At 38.7% G+C, this 24,294-nt stretch overlaps 1 protein-coding gene across 1 annotated transcript in view; it reads right to left on the minus strand.

The window, feature by feature from the left end:
• FRK (fyn related Src family tyrosine kinase) overlaps positions 1-24,294 on the minus strand; it is a 53,922-nt gene that overhangs the window by 20,364 nt on the left and 9,264 nt on the right. The window contains exons 2-4 of the mRNA XM_037391947.1: positions 9,515-9,636; positions 1,657-1,820; positions 877-1,045 (exon numbers count right to left, since the gene is read on the minus strand). Of these exons, the coding sequence (XP_037247844.1) occupies positions 877-1,045; positions 1,657-1,820; positions 9,515-9,636 (455 nt within the window). The remainder of the gene's footprint in view (positions 1-876; positions 1,046-1,656; positions 1,821-9,514; positions 9,637-24,294) is intronic.

Here is a 24,294-nt window from a genome sequence, read left to right on the forward strand (position 1 = left end):
AAAAGGTGCTTATTTTCATTCAATTTGCAAGCCCCAAACCAAACAATATCCTGACACAAGATAGCCCTAAAACACATGCTTAAATTCCTCCCTGTTCAGGAGACCATTCAAGCAGAGCTCAAGCATGTTTTTGTTATTCTGAATCAAAGATCTGAACCTGTTATGCTTGCTGAAACATGATCGTTAATGGCCAACACAAGCTTTTTCAATTAACCACAATTTATTATATTGTTATGTCTTTTTTTAAAAAAATGTGTATCATCCAAACTACTTTATCTATGTGGTTCTTGCCATCTGCTGGCAGATATTTTATGTTGTCAATTTAAGGTTAATGAAAAATAATTAAGAAAAAGGTTAAAAGCTATATTATTATATGTGTATCAAAAACTTTGAGAAATTTTATTCAATCAAATTAAGATTAAAGCACTTCTTAAATACAAACTTAACATAGTACCTATTCTATATATTACCTAAGGAATCACTATAATATAGCATCTAATCACTAGAAGAAATTCTACAGATGACAAACCAGTAGTAAATGAATTACTTCACCTACAGATGAAATGTAGTAATTCGGTTCCATACAAGCAACATTGTACAAAAGAGATGGCCTTGCTGGGATAGCATTTTTATGTAATATAGATGTTGCATAAGAAAGAATTCAGCTCATATGGAAACAGAAAATTGTATAAATTTGTAATTCAAAATACCAAAGAGCACCTGGACCTTGAGGTTTACTAATCTTCATGTTTAAGTGCATGGATTTTAAGACTGATTGCATATATGGATAGGGTCTCTTTTCAGTAGCATTTAAAAAATAAATGAGCACCCTTGCTAACATTTCACATTATTAGCATTTAAGACTAATTCACATACCTGGTTTTAATGTTTTGATTGCCACAGGAGTGGTATTGTTCCACCGTCCTTCCCATACCTCACCAAATTGACCAGATCCTAATTTTTTCAACAACTTCAGAGACTGCCGGTCTATCTCCCACTGATCAACAGTTTTATATGACAAATCAAAAGTAGTAGGAATTTGTACCTGGTAAAAATAGAAATAATACAGTAATTGAGACATAATATTTTTCAACAGCATATGTAAGTCATTATTAACTATGTCATGTTTAGTCACACCCGATATAAATGTTTCCTTAGAGTACCCACACATGATAAAGTGATCTGAAAACATAAAATACAGCCCACATCTGGGTACTTTTCTTAGAAATAAGAAATACTCTAATGAAAATATCCTGCCATTAAAAGTAAAAACTAGAAATCATCCCTCTAGTAAGCCTTTTGAATAGTGGTGTATTGCTTGCCTGAACCTTGTGGGTTTGTCTCAGTAATTACTTATGGACAGCTAGAATTATGAAGTTGGAGATTTCATCTCCATATACATTTATAAAAAGGTATCCATAAATCATGATTTGGCATATTTTCTGCTCCAGCCACATATGATTTGTCCAAAATGGCATGGTATTTTTTATCAGCCTGTTAGCTTCAAGAACAAAACTGTAGCGCTGCCCAGAACTTCCTGAAAATAAGCAGATCATCAACATCTTGAAATAGTAGAAGCAGATATGGGGATAACACTTTCTGACTGTTGAGTTAGCTTACAAACAATAGGTTGCACAGTTTAGCATCTACTCTTACCTTTAGGCATGGCTTTCCCAGCACCACGCAGAGACCATCACTGTTCTTACTATAATAGTCAACAAACTCATTCAGAGTTTTGAAAGTCTTCCTTCTGCTTAGGAAAAAGCCTCCTTCATCCAGCTTTCTGATCCTGTAGTGCTTCACAGATACACCATCAAAAACTAAGAAGATTTTAATATATTAAGTTTCCAGGAATTATAGCGGTGGTACAATACAGCTTATTGCCAAACCATCCTAATATTCCTAAATGTATTTATAAGGACCTTAGAATAAGTTATTTTAGTCTCAAAGATGACAACTATAAAAAACCTCTTTCAAACCAAAACCCACTGTTTACATAGCTTAACGTATCTAGTCTATCGGTCTTCAACCACTCAGGTTTGGAAATTCTTGCTTGCACCATAAGAAATGACACAAAATACATAAATGCATCTTCTGTGAGGCAGCTCTTATTTTCTATCTTTTAGGACACCAGAACCAGCCAGGAGCATCTAATTCACAGTAATCATTTAATCAGTTTTTAATATTTCATTTGTCAGTGTTAACGTTCCAAATAGCAGCTGCTGTGCTGGCAGGCATTTTAAAGCAAACAGAACTCCACACAGCCATCGTTCTCTGAAAAGCACTTACATTTTCCAAGGGTTTTACTGAGCTTCCCGTCTGTTTGGAATATGTAAAAGTCAGACCAATAATGCTCTTTTTCAAGTAGCTGATGACTCCCTTTCCATTGAAATGTGTTTTATTCTGATCTGTTGTTTCCTAATCAACAAGACTTTTCTCTCCTTACCTCCTGTAGATTATTTACATACTTGTCATGATGCCCAAAGTGTCCTTTTCTGTGACTGTCAGAGCACCCTTTAGAGGCGTCAGAAAGAAGGCTGGGCCACTGCATGCTGGGGCTAGACCTGGACCAGCAGCAGGCCAGAGATGGACAAAAAATGCATTGTCACTCACTGTGTGCATTATTGAAGGAATATTAGGTTTGTAATTGCCACTTTTGATGTCTCTGTCATATATGGCTTTGAGTAGTGGTCTTCAAAGCAAGGTGTGTGCAACCCAGGGAGTGTAAGCAAGACAATCCGTTGGGGTGTGGGAAAAAAGTATTTTTTGTACCATTAATAAGACAAAATAAAATAAATATTTTAAAAATACTGATTATTTCATCTTTATCTCATCCTTTTTAAATTTTTTTGTATGTTCTATAATGTACATAATCATACCAAAGGGTAACTGATTTAACTCCCATCAATGCCACAGCTGTTAAATCTAATAGTAACAATGTACCTCAATGAACCTAGCTGGTAATGAGGAATCCTGACCACATAAAGCATAACTTCAGAGGGAAGGTGTTTAAGTAGTAGGATAAATTTGCTGTGTCTCAAACAGAAGATGCATGCATCAGTGGAAGGAGGTTTTCTGATCCTAGGAATTTCAGATGGCAAAATGCTCAGCGCTCAAGGAATGGTACCAAGCGGTAATGAGATTGTGAGAGACAAATATTTGAAAGTGTGGATGGGAGGGGGTTGCCACCTGTTAGAGCTGGTGTGGGAGCAAGGTGAAGGGACACAGGTTGTCCAGTTAGGGTGGGGGCCAGTGAGATTGAGAATTGAGCCAAAAAGGAGAATGGGAATCATCAAGTGAGCCTGGAGAATGGCCAGAAGGAGAAACATTGGAGCAGGACTAAATGTGAAGCACCACATTTTGGAAAAATACAAGTAAGAATAGATAAAAATGGGAACATAAATCAGAGGGGTATCTCACGCTCCATTTAATGAAACAGCATAGTGCTTTTCCACGATGGGTGGAGAACAAGCTCTCAAGGGGAGAAGGATGCTCCAGTTGCCATCCTGGTCACCCAACATTACACCTTTTCAATAGACCAGGTGGCTCCTTCCACACCCATCGATTTGGGAGGTTCCATTGTCCCCTTCTCAGGCTCCTCACACAAGACAAAAGTGTGAAAAGCAACAGGGAGACATAGAGGAAAGGTCTCCTGCTGTTTACCTCCAGTATACCTTTTATTAGCCAAAATTCCAACAAACATAGTCAATTTGGTCATGTTGACTAGTGGGTACTCTTAGCTGAATAATTCAATTGAACTGTTTTTCAATACTAGAAGCAGCCTCAGTCTGGTACATTCGAAAATCTCATTATAAAAAAAAATTGTTATTGCTCCCCTCTGGAGACATTATAGCTGATAGATCCTTGATACTGTGACACTGCATGAATGTTGGGAATCACTTTGGTCACAATAACAGAATACACAGCTATATATATAAGAAATACAGAAAATTGTTGGTTGCACGGAATTAAAAAAGCTTACACAAAGTATAATTTCTCTCACCATTTAAGTGATTGAGTTAAAAAGGAGAATATGTCCTTCCTCAAGTACTGTCATGTATAATCAAATATTTTTCTAACTGTACTGTGCGGCTGTCATCCCAGACCACCAGAGGGCATACAGGAGCTGTTGGAAATCTGAGGGCATTTACTGGCTGCCACGGGTAACGTTTTGAGACCTGAGAACTTACAATTCTTCACGAGGACCAGAAATGAGAATGTTTGTAAGTATAACCCCATAGTATAAAGACAAATACATCACACTTTTAAAATGCCATTTCTTTTTAATTAACACCCATAATTAGCATTTTCAAAATCTAAAACACCCGTATATTTTTGTGATGTATCATTTGGAAATGGGGCTGAGGCAAAATGAAAGAAAGAGTAATTCAGTAATGACAGACTGAAAATTTAATGAATTTTGTAAAGTTCACAGGAAAGTGCATCTGGCCAAATGAATTGCTATTTATGTATTGAATAAAAGGCCAGCACGATCACTGTGTTAATCCAGTCTCAGTCGTATATCACAAGTGATAGTAGTTTGACTACCCACTTTATTTAGTAGCGGTATTACAATTATTACTTGTGAAGCAGCTAATATTAATGCAAGAGTTGGTTCAAAGGATGTACTCTAATTTCTTAGATGAGCCTTGTATGAAGCCTTACAATTGGCAATATCCAGGTCAGGTGGTGATTTGTGTGGCAAAGCTGGAGAAAATCTCTGTGCTGATGCCACCTCTTCCTGTGATAAGCAGCTGAGATTAATTAATGCAGTATTTGGCAAGGGACTGTTTACTTGCACCCCATGGCTGAGTCTGGCTGTACAAGTCCTGCACCGCACACTCGCAGCCCTGCAGCACGGTGCAGTTCCTCTGCCCAACAGGATGCAGTGCACATCATTCAGTGAGAATCTAGCTGAAACCCCCTCTGTGCTTAAAAGGATAGGATTGCAACTTTAGCTTCACAGCACCTGCGTTTGAACACTACTTTTCTCCTCAGCCTGCCCTTCCCAACAGAATCACAGCTTCCCATTAGATTTCTTCATGATTTCAGTTCAACAGAAGCATTGCCCTCTCTCTGCTTCCCATCTTCATAAGGTTGGGCCACGCAGAAGTAGATTTTGCTACCCCAAGGATGAGAATAAAATAATTCACTACTCCTTCCCTATTGTAGTTGGAGTCCAACCCAGTCAGCCTCACACGGGCCACCAATTGTTGCAGCACAAACTAGTAGGCTGCAACAAGGCTTTACCCTCAGTCAGATTCTACTGTCCACACTGTATCTCCTTCCTTCAGAGATCAGACCACACTGCTCCTCCTCCATCCAACCCCACTCCCTCCGTCCTCAGGGCTATTTAACCACTTGGTAGGAACGATCTACACCTGCACATCATCCATGTCAATCAACCCACTGCCTCTAAGGCAAGGCCACAGCTGCATGTTATCAGTGCCCATCAACCCACTGCCTGCATTCCTCTATACTTCCCCAGGGTAGAAAAACGTGTGGTGACATCAGCAAAGTCCACATCTTCACCAAATGAATCGTGGAGACATTAAGGCATCATTACCACCATCGTCCCAGCATCTATCCTGTCTGCAGTCCTTCTCCAGCACAGGCAGTGCAGCGCTGCTGGCAGAAGCTGTGCCTGGTTTCCATCCCAGGATGGATGGGGGAATGTGGGAGGAGGGCGGCTTATGAGATCACCCTCACCAGCACAGAACAGGTGCAGGGGCTGACCCGAAACCATTCCCCTGCTAAGACCATGATTCTGCCACTCCTAGCAGCCTTCTGCCTTAAACAATTACCTATTTTTCCCTGTGCTGAAACCCAATCTGGCCTAGAGGAAGCCACACAATCTTTTTATAGGAGCATGGGGGGAAAATGGAAGAAAACACAAACCATTTACATTGTCAATGCAATCAGTCTCTCAGATACTATTATTCAGCAAGGGGGGAAGTAGAGAACCTCCTGCGATCATTGGCAATGATACTCAATTAAGCTGAGCACATCTAAATTATGGCTTTTAATTAAAAAGAGGCAATGTCTAAGATGGCACCAACATGTTTAAAATTTAATACATTTCACACCAGATGCTGCAGTTATCAACATAAAAATCTGTCGACAACATGTGCATTTTTAAAATGGGAAAACCTATTTTTAAAATGTCAAACACTTTAAAATTATAGCGACATATCTCGGTGGCCTATCTGGTTTGATGAGCTTTCCATTTAACCATTCACAGATGAGAAAAACCTTTCTGAACATGACTTTTTGTTTTTAATTTAAATGGTCATTTATCATCTAAACCTTACAAATTGTGAGTTTTCCCACCAAGGCAAGTTAGAAGTGAGAAGTGTCGTTATAACAAAAGATAGGATTTATTTCTTTTGGGGTTTTTTTTTTTTTCCTAAGAAGATCCATTTGTCTCCCTCATTAACATTAAGTCTCTTATATATTGCCTATATGAGTATGAAATCAAGCATGAAAGTAATAAAATCAGTTTATGGGTGCTTGGGTAAAAGATCTCACTTCATTTTCTACTTCTTTTCCTTTTTAGCTTTATTACATCTAAATGTTAGTCCAGAGAGAGAATTACAGTATTTTCTTAAAGACCTTAACTCTTCTAGACATTACCATCTACTCTGGAATGAAACCAAACAACAACAGAAGGTAGAGAAAACCCAACTAGTCCTACAGAGAATGGGAGTTTGGGGTCTATGCTTTCTGCAATGAAAAAATTGGAAACAGAAATTAAGGACATAATTATGTCAAAATATCACAAAATATCAGTTTGTGACTTCTTCCTGTCAGTGTATCAGCTACCATGGAGACAGAAGCCACCCAAGACCTTTCAAAAGAATAGTTCTGAACTAGTATTCCTCAAAAACCCACTACTTCTCTGCCTCAGCTTTGAGCGTCTCATAATTCCTTCTGACGGAACAAAGAGGAGAGAGTCAGAAAAAATGCCTTTCCATAGCATCTGGTGGACTAAACAACCTTCATTCCAATCAATACTCCCCACAGTACAATCCACTTCATCATTTGCTGTGGGATGCACTAGCTTTCCTAAAAGTAGACATAAGTAATGACATTATGGACATACAATGTCTAGACCGTTATGTCTATACTATTAGGTTGGAAGCAAAAAAGCTTGCACAACACAAACAGGCACCACTCAGTCAAGCCTATTCAGTAAGCAGCAAATAATATTTAACTCCTCAGGATGAAGTAGCATGCCAAGGCTAAATTACGTTCAAGTCTGGGAAACTACTAAAAGATCTAGCAGCACTGGTAAATCATGTCACTAATACTCACTGTCTACAGACTTCTTCAGAGTTTATTCTCTTTCTTTGCCTAAAAGAGCACAAATGTTTAATAAATCTGAGATGAGACATACATACATGCCTACATGCTCAGAGGACAACGCACATTTGTGCATGAAGGAGGGCTGGCTCCTATATCTGGAGCTTTGCCTCCCCATGTATTACGTTCTTCAGCACCACATCTCCCTTCCTTCAACAAACAAAACGACCATGGAAGAAACCAGCACTGATGGTTTCATATCTTGCTGTTATCAGCCATCATCAAATCTCCTGTTCCTGAATAAGCCTATTCAGAAACCTGAAAAATGTCTATGACAAGCTTTTCTAATTTAATCAAATATATAGAATCATATAGAATATAGTTTCTGTCCACAATTTGTAAGGAAAAAATTAAACAGCAGAATCAAAAGATGATCTCATCCTGCCACAAATACTGGCCTAGTATTTATTTTCATTCTTTTGGATTTTGCTCTGCAGTACTTCTTGGTTTAAATAAGGTACTGCTGCTTTCCTGTCACAGAAGTAGTCAGTACACAGTGTGAAAAATTAAGAATTTGAATCTTTCCTAGAAGGCTAAATTTGGAGAATAATCAAAAGACATTGCATTTCTACCCCTAGGTGTGCAAGCACAAGATTTTTCATTGATTTTTAGTAAGGTGTCATGTATTCAAGTGCCAACATTAAGCAGATAATACAGGTCTATTTATCCTTCCATGCATAACACCATGTTGCTATCGGTCCAGCCCAGTCCTTGGATGAAATCCATTCACTGATGAAGAACATTTGAAATCATGTGAGACAGGGATAAGTTGGCATAGAGAAGGAAAGCATTTTGAAAGGTCTGTGGCTATAATGCAGTCATTGGATAAAAATGGGCAGCCACAGGGGTCAGTTCTGTCACAATCTGGGAGCAATCTGATTCCTTGGTGTTCCTTATCAGCACTTCTTGGCAAGAACAAACTTCCTTGAGGACAAACTGAAGATTATTTAATGAACTCTCCCAGAACTTGAAATATCATATTTATTTCAAAAACTTCCCTGTGTTTCACATCACAGGCAACGTATATTTCTTTGTTTTGGCAAAAAAAGCTACCCTCCCATTACCACAAGACATTGCAGGTATAGACCCTTTCCCTAGGATCTGGAAAGAGAAAACAAGAATGTGCCAAAAGTTCATTAAGCTGCTTAATGTGTTTCTGTGTAATGCCCAGGAATGTGACTGACACATAAACATCCAGGCAGAAAAGGAGTCAATACAAAAGAATCTGGTTATGCATAAGGTGCCTCTCATTTTACTGATACAACTGCATGTGACAACTTATGGTTTATTCACAAGCATCAAGAACCTTTACTAGCATATGGAATTTTATAGGTAAAGCACATTAGGAAGTTTATGTGTATAGCCCTGTTGTCTCAGGGATAATGTTACACTCTTGACTCACACTTGTATGACAAGTTTGATAGAAAGTGTTCACAGAAAACAACCGATGGACAGTCACATTTACTAATATTGCAAATATCTATGACTTGAAAAAGATGACATGTACACATATGAGTAAGTAAAATTACTACCAAGTAAGAGTCAATAAGAGTCCCTATTTTGTAGTCTTTTGGATTAAAATAAAGGACTTAAAATAACTTTCAAAACCAATCATCATCATAAATCTAACTTTTTACTGATGTTTATAGCTAACTTTTCAAAGAAATATAACTAATTATAAAGTACAGTTTTGAAGATCTTTCTATCATTTTGTCCCTGAAAACCAATAAATATAAACCTAAGGGTGTGCTCTAGAATAAATCTCACTTTCTTAAACTGCAAATATCTGCCAATATGGTTTATTTTTTATTTTGTGTACTAATCAGAACAGTAGTGTACAACTGTGATGTATTTTTTGGCATTTTTATCATGAAAATAGTTTCTATTTAAGGTAGCTGGCATGCTGGAAGTACTAAGCATAAGAAAGTTCACTTCTGTTCTGAGCATATTAATAAACAAAGCCTATAAAATAAATGGAAGTAAAAACTCAAATTAGTCTTGCCAAGTTTTCTTTATATATCCTGGGAAAGAAATATTATTATGAACTTAATTTCATTTTCATGCTCACAGTTTATTGTTCTCAAAAATGGAAGAGTCCAGATTACCTGAGAAATTTTTAAAACATTGTTTAAGATTAAAAACTAGAAGTTACCTGAGAGTGAGTATTCGCCTTTTAGACTTTCACTTTCTCGGATTAGAAAGGCTCCTGCCTGGTTGCCAGGGTATAACAGTTGTTTCTCAGCATCTGCTCGTTTGATTGGGCCAAAAAACCATCTGAACAAATAAAAAAACATTAATTTTACCAGTCAATGAAACGTACCAGAAAGACAATTTAGCTTTTATAAACATCCTGCCTATTTACTAAAAGATAATCTGTGCTATGCTAATTAAATTCCAATAGAATGAAGGGAAAGGCCAACAAGATCTGCACAATGAATTTATTGCTAAAAATATTTACATATTTGAGTGAAATCTGGATTTTACTGCTGATGAAAAGTCCTACTGATTTCAAGGGAACGAGAATTCAGAAGTGACAGACTGGACTTATTCCAGGAAAAAAGAAATTTTGCCAAGGCTGCTGTGGCAGAAATTCATGCCAAGTCCATTGACATCACTTGAACTATGTAGAGGTGCAGGTGTGTTAACACCCTGAGAACTTAAAAGTCAAAGATCCCCAAAACTGCAGAAGGGCTCTCAGGTTCCAAGATGTAAACCACCCTGCAGCCTTCCCCATTCCACTGCCATGTCACCATGTCATATGAGTTACTGGCACTGCTGCTAGATAAACAAAACCAGTATTTTCCCCAAGTCACTGCAAACATCTCAATAGCCAGGTTCTGTGAAAATCTGCACCTATGTATGCCTTTTAAAACATATCTTTCCTCCCTCACTAAACCCTGTAGTTTACAGGGACTTGACCAAGCAATAGTTTTAGTTTGCTCCTCTGAAGGTACTATTTAGTTCTTTTGTTGCTTTGTGCTGAGTGCAAATTAAATGGAAATAAAACTGAAATGAGTCAGCATTTTCAACTGGGGCGGCATTCAGCTTCCATCCAACAAACACAGAAAGCTTTTTCCAAGATTAGCTCCACCCCTTATTTGAAGTAAATGGTGATAAATAATTAGATGCCATACACTCATAGGAGAACTCCTTTTACATTAATCGTAACTAAACCTATTATGCAAACGTTTAAGATAAATCAATATATCGCACCACACGTAAGTTGCCTGATCAGTTAACTATTTGATTTATCAATTACTAGTGAAAAGTACAGGAAGAGTCATCAACAAACTACTTTAGTATCTGTAAGGCTTGTAATCATCAAGAGGAATGGAGGAAATAAATGAGAACATTACGTGACACCTTTGCTGAGCAAGCGTGAGGAATGAAAAAGGGTTTTGTATGAATAAAGAGGAAATAAAAAGAGGCAAATACAGATGGTGCTAACCCATACTGAATATGCTTTGTTAAAAGAAGAAAATGACATCCAGATATTCTGGACTGCATTCCTGTCCTCTGACTTGAAGATGATTTCTATAAAATAGGCCTTGATACATATTTGGCAAGGAAAGGAATCTCATTAGAAAGCTGGAATGTGTTAGTAATAATTTTAATTAGTTAAATGTGTTCATTCATTCAACTAATTAATTAAATTCATTAATTAGACTGTAGAAAAATAAGTAATCAGTAAATGTTCAAATCCTTGACTGAGGCTCTTGTCAAAGGAATGAGAAGACAGAGTACAAATTCAACTCCCAAAGAAAATTTGCCTGCCCTAAAAACTGCATTAGAATCTTTCTGAAATATCTAAATATATCCACCTTGAGAATAACATCTGAAAACATCACTTAGTAATGTCCAAACTGACTGATCCTCATAAGAGCATATAAGAAAAGGTGTTTAATTTTGTGTCTCCTTTCTTCATGGGTTAAGAGGATATCAACCGTTCAAAATGATTTCATTTTGTACCAAAGCCAAAAGAGCTTTCAAGGCATTGTTAACGTTGAATTTTATGTTTACGATAGTCAAAAGTATAGTCTTTACATGACCTAGTATTTGTACATACAATGCTAGTAACTCAGTCAAACATGCTAAATCTGAAACCATGAGCGGTAATGCAAAGTATTTAACAAGAGGAAATTGTTGGTCTATTTGGGAAATACAATTTAAGATAATATTACCGTGTGTATGTAGAATCATGTCTACTATATAACTATGATTTTGGGAAAAAATACATAAGTGCATATTGTATTTAGGCATATGTACCTGTTCCTTTGAATTAAAAATATGTAAAATTAAAAGATTATATCTTTTATTAATTTAAAGATTATATGTTTATTTTTATTAAACTGGAAAAACAATTAAAATCAATATGAATTTACCATTAAAGGTCATATGAAGGATATGTCATATGTAGGTTCTGACTCCAGATAAACTTAGCAGTTAAAAAGATCCTGACTTACAAAATAAGGTAATTAAAGCAACAGTATTTGAGAAGGTAACTGAAGCAATTATTATGGACAGTGAAAAGTGAACACATACTGTATATTACCTCATTTGCCTGACTTTATATGATGTGATTAAAATATTTTAGAAGAATATAATGAAAATCACTTTTAATAGCAATTGAATATGGGATTCTTAGTTCAAAGTCATTGGGTTTGCAATAATAATCATAGAGTACCAAAAGCAATACTGGTTCTGAAAAAATAACCCCTTAACTTGAAAACAAAGAATTTAATTTATTTGCTTTTTTTAACAAAAGCGCATCTGAATTTAAAGTACTATTTTCATTACAAATAGAAGTTCAAATTTCTTTTTTAAAGCGTGAAGGGCTTATTTTAATTTCTAGTGATTGAACTTATGCTTCAAAGGCTTAATACTTTACTTCATCCAAATGTGTGTATCTTATGGGGAAAAGTACTCTAAAGAGTAATAATGAATCAAAGCAATTGCTCACCATGACATATTGTTCCGCGAGATAGGAAGGTCAGACCAAACCAACATCCAAACCTTAGTAAATGTATTTCTGTTTTATAGCTCAAAGATAGATGAAGGTTTTGAAACAGAACACTTGGAAAAACATAACTAAAACATCAAGCACTATCCATTGCACAAGTTACTTAACCAGCACTTTTTCTGACTTCATTGTGCTATAGTGGCCCTAGACAGTTCAGGAGAAGGTTGAATTTGCAATTCATACAGTTTCACTCTGCACTTCGGCTTGCAGCCAGATCACTTTGGGTCGGTTGTCAATGCAGGACCAGTAGATTACCAGGTATGGCACAAACAAGTGCATTTCAGACTTGGGCATAAGTTTCCATTTCTAGCAAGAGCTGTCTCATTAGCACAGCAATAGTATTTTTCTGCCAGTGAGACCCAGGAACATGCCTTCTTGGCCAGCACTGTGTCCAACGCCCCAAAGCCCTTTTCAGTATAGGATACCAGATCTGCTTTTTGAGGATGGTTTCTAGCATTTTCCTCAAAATCCCTTGTTTCCACCATCATTCATAGCTCTCAGAAATCCTTTCATTAAAAACTTAAGGATACTTCCAGGTCACTTCTGGCCAACATATATAGGAGGACTCTGGGGACAAAAAAAGATGACCATCATGTAGGTTCATAACAAACACAGTCCTTACTTGGTGCAGATGATGTCCAATACTGGAATACCAGTAAGGTTTGTTGTGGTTATTCAGAGCATAGTAATCCCATCTCTACTGGCCATCAATTCCACTGGCAGGTTTTGACACAGGATCATCCATCGCAGGTCATAGCAGGCTTTGTCATGGGATGTTCCCTGACTGTGACAGTATCACTGATGAGACCCATACTCCTATAATCCTTTTCTTCCATCAAAGAAAAGATGTATCTTTATAAAGCTGAATGCTGGTGGTCATACTTGAAGGGAAATTCTTTTAAGAAACAGAGATCATGTCACCTATGCTCACTTCTGCCTGCCCATTCAAGTCCAGCTTGAATAAAAATGGATTCATGAGTTCAACAGAAATTGGTGGTGTTACCTCTTTCCATTACCACCTCTGCTCAGAAGCCCTCTGTCCTCTGAGGTGCAATGCACAGCTGATCTCTGTCTAAATGTCAAAGCCCCATTTACCTGGCTCTGCTTTGTGTCTCCCTGTGCTTTGCTACATAAAAGTCTGATAAAATAAAAATAGTTACTCCTACTTCTGCACTTTTTTTTTTCTTACAGCAGGAATATACATAAGGAACTTTTAAGCTGGAAAGTAAAAGAGAGGAAGAGTAACATGGGCCAGGGGTTATCACTTGCCACATAGCCACTCACAGAATCACTAAAGCGAAGAAAGATAGGGAGGCAAAGTTCTGCAATGCTATACCACTGGTAAAGCTTCCAGTGCCTAGCAACATGCCTAAAAGACAACAAAATCCCAGTGGAAAAAAAAATCCTCACAAATATACCAATTCAAAAGAGTATGTAAAAAGAGTTTTCTTCCCTCTGTTCCCTCCCATTAACACAATATCCCCTTCTGATCATAGCAGTGCAATGCACTTATTCGAAGTAGAGATCTCAACTCATCTGGAAAGCACAGGCTGCTTCTCTCCCAAAATTAGCTCTATCCAACACTCAAAGTTAAACCCAAATAAAAGCTTTCCCAGCCATGGTCCAGATGAAAAAGCTCCCAAGGGAAACATTTTTTTAGCATCCTACTATTCTTTGGATAGACTTTTTACAGCCTCCGCACCCTCCCCCTTACACTGGAGGTCTATGCTTGGTCTCTCCTAAATCCCTAACATGCTAACTGCCAACTCTCATGAAAAGTGTGTGCTGAGCCTTAGACAAAGCCCCACAGGCAGGGGCCAGACAAAACACTTCTTGGGAGTCTATGGGAGACCATAGCTCTAGAGTTTGTCACCCTCCTAACTTTAAAACTAATCCAAGCCCTAACACTAATCCTAGACCTGGTTTAAGCCTCAGCCTAAAAGCTGCTTTCTGCAGCTTTGATCTTCCTTGGGCTGTCCCTCAGCAGCCACAGTCATGCTGGAACTCTAGCATTCCTCTCTTTCCTAATCCTAACTCTAGGCATGGGCTGACCTCTGCCGAAGATCCTTAGTCGTGCCAAATGAACAAGCACCAAGGCATGTGCCAAGTGCCATGGAGGAGTACCCCTCAGCACAGGCCAGACACAAAAGTCCTAAAGCGACAAACCTTTCTGCAGCCTCAACCTTCCCTGTGTGGCCACTGTGCCACCCACCTCCAGCAGGAGCTCTTAGTATTCTCCTTTCTCTGAACCCAGCCTCTTGCTTTTGCATTGGAGGAACAACAGCCACAGTCCGCCAGCCATGATCCAGGTGAAAAATTTGTTACTGGAGAAACTTTTTGACAGCACACTCTTTCCCAGGGCAGCTGTACAGCTGTACAACGGAAACTCTAAACTTATGATTAAGGACTCTGTGTGCACCCCCCTTTGGGGTGTGGGTAAGACCTTCATCACCAAGCCAAACACCAACTCTGAATTAACAGCTATGATCTTTGGCTTTCTTGGAAATCTCAGCAGATCCCTCACTGCTCTTTTGTTATCCATATGGAAGGTCAGCAGAGAAAATGATGTAGAAGTTCTGACTGCGTCACCCATTTCCATCAGGGTTTACCAGAGCACAGCTTCCCACTTTTATCCTCTAATTTTATTTGATATGTACAAGAGCAAACTCAGAATTAGCTCTACAATGTCATATCTGAAGTCACTGAATTTACTTAATAACTAGCTGTAGCTGGTATAAGGGGGGATTATTTCAGTTTCTCATTCAAGTTGCAGGATACTGGAGGTAAAATAAGGCTAAAGGCAGAGGTCTGTGACCTACTCTGAATTTTGTGAATGTCCAACTTAAAGGGAAAATCCCCAGGGCTGAGTCACCAGTAAGCTACAGCCGCATACAGAAAACATGATCATTACAATAGGAATGAGGAGGGAAGAAAGTGGACAAAAATTGCTGAGAAGGACTACATGGCAAGGTCATTCAAAAAGCATGGAGGCATAACAGAAAAAATAGCAGGAAAGCAGTCACATGAAACTTATTTTCAGAAATAACTGAAGATGTTAAAATGGATAGCATGATCCTATCCTGGATCAGCACTCTGCAGCATGAAGGCATCTCACTTAGGTTTTACAAGTGCTTGCAACTGGGATTTACCCTCTCATGTTAGAGTAAATCTCATGAGACCATTAAATTTCAGCAGCTGGGAGGGTTTTTTGAGATTTCTGTGGTTCCCAACCAAAAGTCTCTGTTACGGAAGAAATTACGATGACAAACAGATTAACCACCCCTCCAGAAGATTAACTGGAGTGTGTCTGTAGTACTAGGCTCTAAGGAGAAGTAAAGGTCTTTTAGACTGAGAAGAGCAAAGAATTACTGTAATTAGAGCAAAAGTCTTAGGTGAAGACAATGAAAAATAGATACTATATATATTGAAACCAAATATATCCCAGTTTCTTCTGGAATGCAGAAAGCTATTGCAATAGTTAAAAAAAGCCAAACAACAACAAACCAAACAAAAGCTTCAACAGTATATAAAGATTAAATTTTAAATGCCTCAAAATCTCTAGTCATAGAAAGCTGTAACTGCAAAATCAAGAACTCCAAAGTTAAGAGATGGCAATATTAATATTGTTCTCATGGCCTCAGCCATTTTCAGGAAAATCCAGTATGATACCATCTTTAATTACATTACCACATCCAGTGCTTCCTACAGGGTTAATATGAATGCTGTTCATTGAATAGTTACCCTCTATTTTGTTTTGTCATTGCACACTTAGAGTTATTTACTGTACATTGTTTAGTCTCTGCTCTCAATACAAGTTATAAAATTACATGAATGGCTAATTTCCTAGCAGCCTCTACTACAGCGTTCATGACTATAATATCCGAAAGCTTTATGAACTTTCATTAATTTCTTCTTGTGGCACTTCTGCTTGTAAAGTATTTTTTACAGTGGAGAAACACCACAGAAAGGGACTAAGACAATAAGACATTATTGTAAGTATTTTCTAGTAGGTTTGGATGTCCAGTTTGAAATGCCTAGGGCCTACCTTTCAGGGAATTTAGCATTGTGCAGTATGTGATAGTTTATTTGGACAGCAATAGCTGCTAACTTCAGTGTCACAGAAGACAAGGAGAGATGCATGGGAAGCTCAAAAGTCAGAGAAAGAGAGACAGAGAGATCCTCCAGGGTCTTATTCAATTACTTTCATCATATGACCATCCTGTGATCACTGCCTACTCAGCACATGGAGACCTGAACAGGCTTGCGTGCACCACTCTTCACTGCTGTCATCCATCCAGGACAAAGGGGGCTGCTGAGCCAGCTTTCAATCCATGCCAGGTTTGCAGTCTGCTGTGGGTAAACAGTAGTGTGGAAGCAGGGACAGAAGTTTATAAAGAGCACCACCAGCATGTCCTCCTCATGGTGAGAGGAAGGCTCCAAGCACTTGCTAGGTTTTCCCAAAATATCAAAAATATAGAATGTAGTTGTCACATTCTTATGATTATGGTTGACTGCCACATATACAGTAGAATTTTTTTTTCAAATGCTTGGTTAGTTTGAAGCAAGATTTCCTTAGATTGCAAAAAATCACACACTTAATATAGCAATCTCCCCTACCAAGTATCAAGCCCTTCCTCCAAAGTACATCCGCAAAGAATTTCTTGTACTGTTCTGAGTCACATCTTTTGCTTTCAGGGAGAGAAAAAGGCAGCCTGTGCCTGGTATCAACCCTGGACAACTCAAATTCAATCAGGTAGAGCCTGGAAAAATTATAAGCAACTAAACAAGCTCTTCTGATAGAAAATATTAGGCTGCCTTAATTATAAGACTAATGAAGTAATATCTTTTCTCCAGGAGCTGACATTTCAAGAAATTAGGAAACATCACTGCAAAGATTAAAGCTTTCTAGATATAACACAGTTAAGAAACAGATGTGCTTTACAAATCATGAACTGTGTGTGTGAAGGAGAGCATGGGAGATGAGCACTGGCTGCTTCAATTTTCCCTTTATAGTCTACAGTGAACCTGATTATGGCATAGGGAAAAAAAACACAACCCAAAACAAAACAGAAAAAGCTGTAGTCAGGCTAAACCATGAAGATGAAAACTTGCAAAAGACTCCTTTCATGAGCATTTTGAAAAACACAAGCCTTCCTAGATATGGCACAAGAATCTACACAGTGAAAGGTCCAGGATTACTCTAGGTCTTGCAGACTTTCCCTGTGCAGAGGTTGGAAAAGACAAGATTGGGCTTCAGGTCCTTTGGAAACAGAGCCCTTCCTCCTTACTTCCTTCTACAGGCTTGCCTGGGATTGTTTTTAATGCTAGCTGTCACTGTTATTTATTATCAGACACTGAAGGATGCATGGGACGATGGCAAAATTTAAGGGGAAGGAATTTAAAGCTAATGATAAAGGAATGCATAGGAGGGAGGGAGAAAATAGGACAGGGAAAATTCAGAGCAGAGAGGACCATCGAATATTATCAAGGGGATGGAGGGAGAGAAGAGAGGAAGTCAGAGCTAACAGTCAAGAGAAAATAAAGACAAGACAAAACCAAGGCTGTAACCTGCTGCTGCCTGAGCTGCTGCACCTGCTCAGCAAATGTTGGTTTCCCAGTTATCCTGCCCCTGCGGGGCATGTGTCCTTGGCAGCAATTTTAGTCCTACCTGGGGAAACAATTTGGTAGAGTATCTCTTGAACCAATTTCACAGACTAACTCTTGCTGTAAGGATTGATCTCTACAGATCTTTTCCCTTTTTTAGTTCATCACAGCACTCATGTTTGTGCTTGTAGAGAGAATTTAACATTCATTTTCATCGTAAATTTATTGAATAGAGGTCACCGCTAAATGTATTGGTTTAAACCGTACTCACCAAAGTACTATCAGCAACAAGTGAGTCAGATGAATTCTTTAAAAAAATGCTTAGGCAACAACAGCCTTCTCTATCTATATAAAGAAATAGTTTGAAATCTTAATACACTGCTGAAATTATCTGACTCCGACAATACTTGAAATAAAAAATCATTTTAAATGCACATGTATAGTGACACAGATCAGTTCTGATTACTTATTTACTATAATCAGAAACTAGTTTCCTCCAAGTGAAACTAGAAATTCAGGTTTTCAGGGATGGTTATGTAGGGCAGCACACTTAACCTTGCGCAACCATAGTGAATTTGCTTCATACGTAAAGATCTGAGTCACGTACATTGCTCAGATCCTTGCTGTTGAGTAACTTACCACAAACTAAAATGAAGACTATCTGCATGCATTGTGTGTGTGGGACCCAGAACTTCTGAGTCTTTTCACAGTGATGGTGGGTGGAATAAGTCTGTTTTTCTTTCCATGAGTGAAAACATAGAACATGTGAACAGCTGTGAAAAACTAAAGGCTCATTTCTACTCTATGTAAACAGCAGAGATCTATCAAAACGACAGAGCAGCATTAGTTTATGTTATGATTGTATGTAGAAATCTACCTATATGTTTGAAAGTGAGCCTGTAGCAACAGACCACAAGTTCTACTGAATTTTCCATATTTTGAGATCAACAGTGTGTTTTTTCTTAAATAACCACTACAATGTGAAATACACAGTTTTGGAAAATAACAGATCCCATTTTGCTCTTGGCTTTTGGATAACATTTTGCTAATGTTCCTGTCAACTGATTATAGCTCACTGGTTGACACTTTTCCATAAATACTAAATTTATGATAGAGTTGAGAGAGTTCTATTGGTGAGATGGCAGAATGTAAGAGGTGATAATGAAAAAGACACAGAAGCAAAAAAAAAAAAGGGGGGGGGGGGGGGATAAGATTAAGTTCTACCTCTCCATATATTTTCTAAACAAAATATTATAGCTTAACTTGTGAAGGTACTTAATTTGAAGAAAAATCAGATTTAAAGGGCTTTTTCTTTCTGTTTTCAAATGGAGTTTCCATCAAAATCTAAGCATTATTTTCTTCTGATTTTGTTCAGAAAGGATTAAGTTATCTGAAAACAAGATACAACCAAGCAATACCCTTCATTTTGTTTCAGGCCATGTAAAATATTTTGATGTGATACAAAACTACAATGAAGGACTCTCAAGAAATGTTGCTGCTTCTTTCTTCCAGGAGACAGCTATTTTCCCCTTCTTTCTTTCCTTATCTATTTGATTGTGAATGTGAGCTCTAGGACACAAGTGATACATTCATCCACAAAAATAGGGGATCTTTAGATAAAACAAGGCAATGTAAACCTATGTCTCTAATATATCATAGTTGCTATTTTGCTGGAACATACAACATGCATAGATGCTTACACACAGTAATTTGGAGAATATACCACTGTTATAACAGAGGTAATCTTTTTGGGACTAAACATACATAAGCTACCACCAAAACTAGGCAGAACCTTTGCTACCATTGTTTTTTAGCAAGATGGGAAATTTGCAGGTTATTACCAGAAAAAAAGCATTTTACTTCCAGACTTCAAGGACAAGATTCACCACAAAAAAGGGGGGTTAACTTTTCTACTCACCAAAAACCTGACTCTAACACTGAACAGTAGCTTACTCCACACACCCCAGTGACTACAATGTAACCGCAGCAAACAGGTGAAACACCCACCCCAGCAGACTGACCTTGTGTCTACCTGAGAGCCAGAAGGAGCCCCAGTTTGCACTAACAAATCACTCAGGGAGCACAGCTGAAGAGAATGTAAGAGATTATTAGCTTGTGAGAAGAGGGCAGCAGATGTGTCAAAAAGGACTCTGAGCCTCTAAAGTCTGTTTTGATCTAAGAAATAGCTTTGTTTTGTGTTAGTCCATTGTTTTCCTTAAAAATAATAAGCTGTGCCCTAAAATAAGGGCCTTCCAGAGCCTTAGGGACTTTTACAGTAAGTAACTGTGTGGGATAAGGTAACATTCAACAGGGAATGAGTGTGATAAAACCCACCACAGAGGTAGGCATTTCCTCTTACAGTCTAGAGCAAATTTAGTCTTGCAAACACAAACACAAAGATTACTTGGGCATTAGTCTAAAAAATCCATGACGCTTTGCGTACAAACCTTTTTAGTAAGTCCTTCAGTGGGCCATAACTGTACTGTTGTATGAATCTGTTGTAAGGGATTATGTATAATACTACATTAATTTTTCAGTAGTTGATAATAGCAGTTGACTGTGCTGCAAACATGGAAATTAATTTGGTCTGAGTCTGCTTCAGGATGACAAACCGCCACAACTTTGGCTACTCTTGCACTCTGTAATGACTGAAGTGACTATTTCTCCTGTAGCGCTAGCATTACAAGGCCAAGTGCCTGACTGTAAATTAGCATAGCTCACCCAATGCTAGTTTCACTGCACAATAGGAACAAAAGATAATAAACCAGCAACCAAATCACAATCTGATGGAGTTAATTTGTGGAAATCTCCATAAATAAATCTCATCCTTTGAGCCGCCACTTCGTTATTGTGTAATTAATTTCAACATTTGCATTCATTCTCCACTATATTGGTCATCTGCGTGCTGTATTATCTAATTTGCTCTGAAGTGCTACTACATGAGAAAATAAATGATAGATGAAAGTGCTATCATATTACTTTTTCTGTGGTGTTTTAGTTATGTAAGTCCCTGCTATTTCTCCAGTTTGAGACTAAATTCAATCATCAAAGTTTGATCTCCGTAGTGGTTCTATACCTGGATAAGGACTTCATTGCATTGAAAACTTGTTCTAAAACAGCTTGTCTTTGGAGTCAATGAAAGGCTACCACTGGCTTTAATAGGCATAGCTTTGGGACACTGACTGTGAAATATAACCATATAATCACCTCTTTTTTTAAAAAAAAACAACTTAAAATGTGTTCCTCAGATCCTATTCCTGTTGCACAGTCTTCCAAATAACATTGTAATATCTTGTATCAATGCTTGTAGTGCTTGTATGCATTTGTTAACACATACATGAACAAAAGTACTGCTATACTGCCGTTATATACTCTAAAAGAAGCAATAACTCTGCTGTTCAAAACAACTGAGGAACAAAGTTGAAACCTTGAGGTAGCCTTAATGTTAACATGGCACAGAGAACACAAATAACATCAATTGATTTAACATTAAGGGAAACTCAAAAGGACAAGAAAATGGTCAATCATACATTCACTTAAACCATTACAGCTTCCAAAAGCACTCAATTGATTTTCCTGAGAAAATCATTCTTGAGAAATTATTTTCTTTTGTCACAGGGAAACTCATCTCAGTACAGAATACAGAAGCCCTTGGAAACAAAAACCTTGCCTGCACAGGACACTGGTGGCAGAGCAGATCTCTCCACCCATTTTGTGCAGAGCTGTCTTTTGAACATTCATATGGGCACATACCTCCCCAGCCTACCGCCAGCAGTCTGAGCAGACTCATGCCCTTTCTCAGGTCAACTTTCAGTGAACAACCAGGTTACTCTGTCCCCAGGGGGACTCAGAAAGGAACTGTGCAGTCTAGCACCTCCATGTGACCCTGAGCCAAAGGAAAGACAGTTTTTCACATGTGGACAAATTTCTTAACCAAACAAACTCCTAGTTTTCAGGGTAACCTCTTCAGGGTGACAGATGAGAAGGGTAAGACATTAAAGACACCTCTCATTTCCAGAAGTAAAGTGGGAGCACATTAAACTCTGTATCAGTGTGTATATTATGAGCGACCCACACAGATGGTTTCTTTCGTAAGAGGTCACACCACCATGTCAGAAAGGTATGTCAGAAAACTTCAAAGGAAGTTTCTGCATGATTTTTCAAACATTTTAGCTCTGTAATAAGAGTAAGATCTCATTTTCTCTTTTCTCTCTTTGCAGGTATTCCAAAAACTACTAATTATCTTTCCAAGCCATTCAAGTTGTTATTTTGAAATAGCAAAAAACATCAGGTGACTTTCAATGGATAAAAATGATACTGATTCATCCATGTCAGTGGCTGGAAATATATACACACTTCTAAACATTCATAAATCAGTAGGAGTTTAGGAAAAGTATACAATAAAAGCAACATAAAGCCAAGACTCTCTCTTTTGAAGTGGAGGTAAAGGAGACGACTAAGGGAACTGAGGAGCAGCTGCCTCCTCCAGCCACTGTGGCACAGAGACCTCCTGCTCAGCTACTGGAGCTCAGCCCCGGGACACAGCATCTCTGCCCATGCTGAGGGATGTGGCTGCCGCTTTCCCGTTTGCATGTTCAACCAGTGGTGCAGCTGAGCATGTGTCTCAGAGACACACAGACGCATAGGGAAGACACAGACATGGCCGGTCACACAGACTGCCACAGACAAGGCACTGCCTTCAACAGCGCCCATGTACAGGACTCATGTAAAACACAAGCACGGTCCCCTCCTCCTCCTCTTCGGCTGGCAGAACCAGACGGTCACTAGTAACTGTGTAAACACACACACACTCTCACTCACTCTCCCTCCCTCTAATTTACAAGCACATGCACATTGCAGATCCCTCCTTCAAATAGCAGCACAGCCTGTCTCTCCATCCAACAACCCTGCCTTGATCCCAGCCCCTCACCCACACTCACCTCATGCACGGCGGTCCCCCAGGAGCTGGTTTCCAGACATTCCCCAGTGGCTGGTGGCCAAGACCCCCGTCCACTCCAGCATCTGGCACTGAGACCCCACTCGCTCCAGCAGCTGACACCACAGACCAGGCACACCCACACCCTGCCTCCAGCTCCCGTTGCTGGCCCAGTACCCAGTCACACCAGTCCCCCCAGCCAGTGGCACTTAGTCCTTGCAGCACTCACACATGAGACAGAGGGTAAGGTTACACGGAGAGAGAGTCACAAAAGGATTTAACAAGAAGACAGGGCAGAGTGCGGTGACCAGGCACAGGGCTCAGCCAGATTAAGTGTATTGACTGGCCCCATTTTACACATGAACAGCAACTTTGATACCCCTCTCTGTCTACTCCTTCTTTGCTCCTCCCTGACCTTTTTCCCTAAACCTTCATCACTGACATAGCCCCACAGAATCCCCTCCAACATCCTGGACCCCCAGGTTTGCATCCTTATCAGTTGCAAGGACAGAGTTTGCCTGCCATTTCTTGATAGCCCATCAATTACTGCAACTGACTGGATTTATTTCTGATTATTGTCTTTGTCAACATTAGTTGGCCATCTTTGTTGTCTCTGTGTGTTTCTCTCCCTCCCTTTCCTTATTGGCAAGGTCCTCAGGTAATGATCCTGAAAAACAAACATTCCCACACTTGACATATCCTTATCAGCAAGTAAGACTGAGCAGGCTTGTCCTCATCATACCTCCCTTCTCACATGTCCCTCAGATTTGTCTCTGCATGTTCTTGTGTATGGCTTCTTTCACCACATACACTTAAAGGAGCAGAGACTCCTTCCACATACCCTTAACAGAAACCTCCACTAACTGAAAAGATCAGTAGTTTCAAAAGGAAGACTGAGGTTTGTGACTTCTCATCATTTCCAGAATTCATGGTACATATTCATTCCCACATGTGAGTCTCAGGTATCTTTTGCAGTGAGGTTAGAAAAAGCGTGCTGTAAAATCATTTGTGCTATAAATACAGGGGACAAAAATATTAATTAACTAGCAATGTATCTGCTTTAGTGAGAAAAAGCTAAGGGAATATGTTTACCAACATTACTGCAGGTAAATTTATAACAAAATATTATAGGTTATAGAGCAGTCTGCACAGAAGTAATGAAAATGTCAATTAGTGCAATCCTTTATGGAACCATCACTTATTATTTAATTTACTGCTTTCTTTTTCCAGTTTTCATCAGTTAAGGTTAGTGTATCAGCACAGAAGAAATGTATGTATTTCCATTTGGTTTAAGTGATAAAGAAAAGGAATGCACTCAGGATCAATATTTTGTTTGATCTTCTGAAAAGCTATTTCCAGATGAATACTAGGC

This window comes from Falco rusticolus, chromosome 6 (genome assembly GCF_015220075.1).
Source record: "Falco rusticolus isolate bFalRus1 chromosome 6, bFalRus1.pri, whole genome shotgun sequence".
NCBI classification, from domain to species: domain Eukaryota; kingdom Metazoa; phylum Chordata; class Aves; order Falconiformes; family Falconidae; genus Falco; species Falco rusticolus.